The following is a 6,121-nucleotide window of genomic DNA, read 5'->3' as shown; positions in this document are numbered from 1 at the left end:
CATCTGCCAATCCCTGGCGCAGGCCCAGATCCAGGGTTAAAGGGCTAGTCCTCAGCTTGTCCCCCTCAAATGATGAATACTGATGCTCCTCTTGGTTCGTAAAAGGTTGAGCTGGACCCTACCCCATACCACTAAGCCAAGATTCTTAAACATTTAATGCAGTATTTTATATAAAACCCTTAAGTTAACAATGAAACTCTGGCTGTTCAGCGTTAAATTACCACATATTCCATACAGACCAGTCACTATAACAGACCAGTAATAGAATAAACTGAAGCATAATTAAATAAATGGAATCAACATAAATGCTGGATTTATTATTATTTATTGATTATTATTAATTTTTACATCCTTGTACATTTCTCTATCAATCTTGCCTCATAGACGTGAAATTCAGAAAAAGGTATCTGTCAAATAGCCACCTTTAGCTTGCCCATTAACATTATTGCTGTATGCAATCTAAATTTCACAACAACATAGACAACGTGATATCCAGCAGGACCGAAAGTTGGATCAAAGATTTTTTATTAGTGGAGACAAGTCTTGTATATTTTGACCATGATGCTAAGAAGTATAAGAAAACTAGAGGTTAGAGTTAATATCACAAAATAATGATCAGTATGCAAGAGCAGTAAGTTCACACAGCTTCAAAAAATGATATTCATACTTGCCATCTTGCACAAAGTGGTAGATAGTTTCAAATTACTTTATTCGGACATTCAATATGAAACAGCCAAAGAAAACACAATTTTCACTGTGCATATGATATTTCTTTCTATAAAGACTTGAAACGTTTTCTCTGTATAAAAGTCTTGTTTTTTGGACTTGCAGTGTAAAGCAGCTACAGCTAACGTAAACAAGACATCGCAGATGTTCTTATTGTTGGGAAATTTGGAAACATATCTGGAAATTTCTTGACAAGTGCTTTGAATTGTTTTGAGTCTTTGGAGCTGTTCCTGAATACATGGTAACGATTACTGCAAGCCTTCACAAGGTGGTTCAGGTGACTTCTTTCACCGATAAATTTATCTACACTGCCCTTCAAATCTTCTCCGTGTGTAAACAGGATGATTGTGCTGTCCCTGATTCTCCAGCCAAGGCTTTTCTCTAGCTTCTCTAATATGTTTCTCTCACCATCTGTGAACCTGCCCAGCTGCATCACAAGTAACGTCACACAATGCCCTTCCTGACAGTACCTCTTACACTCTTCTACCTGTGCCTGGTTTACATGTTCCTCTTCATAAAAAAAGTCTGGGGTGTCAACTACTCTAACTGGTATCCCAAATATCTCCACTATTTTCACCTCACACCTGGTGGTGACTGGTGTGGAGCTGGGATAAGACTGAAAATGTTGGTTTGAACCACCAATGAGCTTCCCAGCAGTCAGGATGGTGTTTGCAGATGCACTCTTTCCAGTTCCGCTTTTCCCGAGAAGAACCATGTTATAGAGACCTTCCCTTGAACCATAGACACCTGGAAGATGTGGTCAGACAAAACATTTAGTTATTTTAGCAGCAGGTCCTTGCAGTTGCTAGAGTCCGACATTAAGACTGCCTGTTTTGGGGTTTTTTTAACCTCGAAATTTATAAAGGAGTACTTCAAATATTATTTAAATACTTTAATTTACTTTCCTGTCAAAGTTACATGTGTTGTGTTTTTTTGAAGCATACCATCATGTTGTCCGGGTGCTCTTTTTGCAGGCAGGGAAATCTGCTGTGAGCTGGCACCTAAAAAGGGCATATCATATACTCATATACTGTGAATTTGTAATTTTGTAACAACACAGTCAGAAAAAAGCAAATGCTGTACTGAGCAACTATGTTAGTGATAGCTTTTGAGAGCATCTGTTTAATTTATAAATGCTGAGTCTGCTATGAGTGCAGTGTGTGTGATGAATCTCTTTTCAGTAGGTAACTTGACTGTCGTTATATTACTTTCTAACAGCATGGTCGTCAAGCATCAGTGTTACTTTGCAGTTTTTTGTCCTACAACAAGTTACACTTCGGCATGAAATCTGTATTTTTCTGTGATTTTCACTTATAGTTAATTTCCATACCATCAGAAACTGATACCAGAATCTCTGTCTCATTTTATCAACATCATGGCACCCCAAAGTCACTTTAAAGATGTTCTCATAATGCGAGTGGTTGCAGTTCTGCTTCCCATCTATCAAGCAACTGTTCAAAAGGCAGCGAGAATGCAAGTTCATTGCAGTCTGTATGGCTGCAATAATGTTGGTCACATCATGATTTTCAGTCAGAGTTCCCACTATTCATAATCAGATCATTATGCATTTGGTTAATATTCTCAAATTTAAACAAATACTTTCATTTTAACTTAGTGTTTGAACTGATATGCGTGTGTTTATCAGAAAATTATTTTTCATTTTAAACTCTGGTCTGAAATTTAATTTAAGATGCTGATGAAAATATTTCATTTATTGCCATAATTTATTACATAATTTAATACATGACATAAAGCCAAAAGATCAGTTTCCTAACATAGGTGGATTTAAGAAACTCACCTGTACTCCGAGGATATTGCTGAGCATGCCATGAGTGTCTGAAACATTAATGTGGTCATTAAATATCAACAGAGAAGGAAATGATAAAATATCACAACAATAGCTGTGGCAGGAGTTTTCTGCACTCTCTTGGTCCCAGCTTGTTTTTTTTTTCTTTAATAAATCTTCTGAAATGGATGCTTATGCTTGTAATTGAGATTTATCTTTTTTTGAAAGACAAAACATAATTCACTTTAGTTTTGTTTTGAAAAATCCATTTGAATATATCACAAAGGACTGAATTCTGTCATTACCTGTGTTTCACTTTGGTTTGCATTCCTGTCTCTGTAGAAGCAGACCTGCCAGTGCTTCTCTGATAAGTCTCACCTGTATAATCACACTTTCTCCTGATAAAAAAAGATTTGGAAAAAAATGAACTGCATTCTTCAATGAGTTAATTAAGTAATTAATGAATTAGGCTTCATGTTCATTTTATTTTACAGGATGAAGTTTGGACTTGTTAAATTATGAAGGAGAGATTAAACATGTGCTAAATGTCAGAAATACTACTGTAACTTGTGAGGATTGAACACATTTAGTTAATTATTGTGATCTATGTATTATTCAGAATATAGAACTTTTTGTAGTATTTGAACAATGTGGAATTTCACCATTGATAGAGACAATAGAGAAATACAAACTAGTTGTTAATAAAATATGTCTCAGAGGGAGACAATTCTTACCTCGTGCGTATCAGGTGATCTTTCCTTCGTTTCACAGTGTGTTGGGGGTAGTTTTTGTAGTCAAACTGAAATGGCCGTTGGTGTGAACACCACTCCTTACATTGGAAAGCAAGATTTTCATTCATAGTTGCCATCTGGATATTGTACATTTCCTTAATGCGACCTTGTAAATTCTCTCGACTCTCTTCCAACACGATGACTATGTTTTCTGTGACATTTTCTCCAAACACACGTTGAAGGTGAGAGATTTGAGTCACAACTTTTTCCACTTGTGTGTTTTTTGAATCTATTACCAATATGAACAGACGAGGTCCAGGATCAGAAAGAGCCATGAAATCAATGATTAGCTGATCTGGGAAATCATATTGCTCATCAAAGAAATCACAAGTACTGATGATTCTGTAGAGGTTGTTGTTATGCTCAACAAAATTGCCCAGTTTTGTGACAGAAGCATTGGGATCTCTAATGATTGTACTTCCAGTCCTGTTCACTGAGTCAGCACTCTTTCCGAGCAGAGCGATGGTAAACTTCCCAGGATAATCTTTAGGAAAGACAAACAAACTTAATTTTCCATAAAAATGTTGTACAAAACTTAAATCTGTCAATGTTCCTCCTTTATTCTACCTATGGGGTGTGATTCTTCTATAGTAGATTTATTTACACTTATTTTGATTATTTATATTTATTTAAACATTTATTTTTAACCTCTTACTTAAAAAAACTAACAAAATGTCAGTAAACAGACAATATAATCACTTATCTGTATCTATGAACGACAAATATACTTCAAATTTTAAAAAAGGGGAAATTTGTGTCTCAGTCACTCACTAAAAGCTCTAACGCTGTGCTGACACACACACACACACACACACACACACACACACACACACACACACACACACACACACACACACACACACTATCTATCTATCTATCTATCTATCTGTTGTCAGTATATAATATTGTAATAAAGCTGCACAGCAGTAACTTACGTGGAGGCTGGGCAGAGCTCATCTTGTTAAGGGCTTAATCATGAAGACTGCAGGTTTCGCTGGAGTCTCTGAACTACCTTTGAAACAGATCAGACTCTTGCTGATATAGGCTGAGAGATTAGATCCGCCCTGTGGGTGGAGTGCGGTCTTTGATCTCACACTAAAACAGTGGAGTTGCATTTCAGTTCATTCTCTATGAAGTCGCGAACAGACAGGAGATGGGCAACAGTGGGTCGATACCAGAAGGTGAAGTTGGAGCTTTAATTTGCTTCAGACTAAATTTAGGCTTTCAGCAGAACCGAATAACACAAAGAATTGATAGGGAGAGATCATTTTTGCATAATTTAACTTCATTTATTGTGTGATTAACTCCTTGGGGACTAAACTGATGTAGCTACAGTACATAGCAACATTATAGGAAGTAGGACAGAAGCCCCCCAAATTTACTCACTGGTGGTTGTGGAGATGAAGCAGGTGGAGGCTTAGTAGGCTCCGAGCAACCAGGATGACTTGGAGATGGAAAGGAGGTGGGTCATATGACAGTCTGAAAGGCAGAATGACAGAAGTGCACTGAGGTTTGTAGCACGGGGAACGAAGACTGATTTTCTCACACAGGTGAGCAAGAATCAGTGCGGGAAAGTGGAGGTGATGTAAAGAATAGACTAGATTTCAAGTCTCTATGAACACAGTCAGATTAGATACCAATGCTTCATCAGTTAACTTATGAATAGGCTCCATTTAAAATCTATTCATCCATGCAATAAGTATAACAAAAACGTTCTTTCTCCAGGTGACCCACTGAGGATTGTGATGATTGGGAAAACTGGTGTTGGGAAGAGTGCTGTTGGGAACACCATTATTGGAAAAGAGTTGTTTAAATCTGAAGTGAGTTCAGAGTCAGTGACAGAGACCTGTGCAAGAGAGCGAGTTAAATACTGCAAAAGAGATATCCATGTGGTCGATACCCCCGGCATTCTGGATACCTTTAAAAAGGCAGATGACATAAAGAAGGAGATTGCGAAATGCATCCACATGGCCAGTCCTGGACCTCACGTCTTTCTGCTGGTCCTTCAGATTGGCAGGTTTACCCCAGAAGAAGAAAACTGTGTGGAAGCCCTGGAGAAACTCTTTGGACCTGAGGCATCGAACTACATGATTGTAGTCTTCACTCATGGTGACAAGCTGGCTGAGCAGAAGTCCATACAAGAGTATTTGACAGAAGGCCACCCTAAACTCAAAGAGGTAGTGAGCAGGTGTGGTAACAGGTATTATGTCTTCAACAACAAAGATAAGAACAGAGTTCAAGTGGTTCAGCTGATCAAGAAGATCGATGAGATGGTAGCAGCAAATGAAGGATCACACTACACCGATGAAATGTTTGAGAAGGCACGGGAGATTCTGCAACACGAGCGTGAAAAGACACTAGAAAAGCTGTTCAGCCACCGTGAGTTCATGGAAGAGCTGCGGCAAAAAACTCTCCAGTTTCAGCAAAAGTTGGCTTTTTTAGAGGACTAGCTCGGTGATTCAGGACCATTTTGACCATCATTTAAAGTTGATTATCTGCCATATGATGAACTAATTAATGGTAATAATTTTTAGTTAATGACAGTTTAGAATCTATTGTTATAGTTTCTAGATTTAGTGAAATGATTCTGGTGCTGATCATTTAAAATATGGTATGAAATTGGTTTCCATGTCAGCTGTATCACTGTAAATTCATCCATTTGTTCACATATTAGTCAAGTCTGGGTTCCAACTTTAAGTTTAAAATCAATTAAAATATGCAAACTCCAACTACATGTGTATAAGGGTAAACATTATCAAGCAAAGGGTGACAACTGATGTAAGGCTGTTAGACACCAAATGCACAGTGAAAAAAATGG

At 37.6% G+C, this 6,121-nt stretch overlaps 1 protein-coding gene across 1 annotated transcript; it reads left to right on the top strand.

Annotated features, from left to right (window-relative positions):
* The first annotated feature begins 4,961 nt into the window (after nt 1-4,961).
* LOC102212587 (GTPase IMAP family member 7-like) lies at nt 4,962-5,753 on the top strand. Its single transcript, XM_013908886.1, has one exon. The coding sequence runs from the start codon at nt 4,962-4,964 to the stop codon at nt 5,751-5,753; it is 792 nt and encodes a 263-aa protein (XP_013764340.1).
* The last annotated feature ends 368 nt before the right edge of the window (nt 5,754-6,121 follow it).

The sequence above is a fragment of the Pundamilia nyererei genome, unplaced genomic scaffold, assembly GCF_000239375.1.
Source record: "Pundamilia nyererei isolate P.nyererei 1_Seehausen unplaced genomic scaffold, PunNye1.0 scaffold00016, whole genome shotgun sequence".
NCBI lineage: Eukaryota > Metazoa > Chordata > Actinopteri > Cichliformes > Cichlidae > Pundamilia > Pundamilia nyererei.
This window is presented reverse-complemented; position numbering and strand designations above follow the sequence as displayed.

Excerpts from the sequence above, each read along its gene's own strand:
- LOC102212587 (XM_013908886.1), top strand. The coding sequence starts at position 4,962 with ATGAATAGGCTCCATTTAAAATCTATTCATCCATGCAATAAGTATAAC.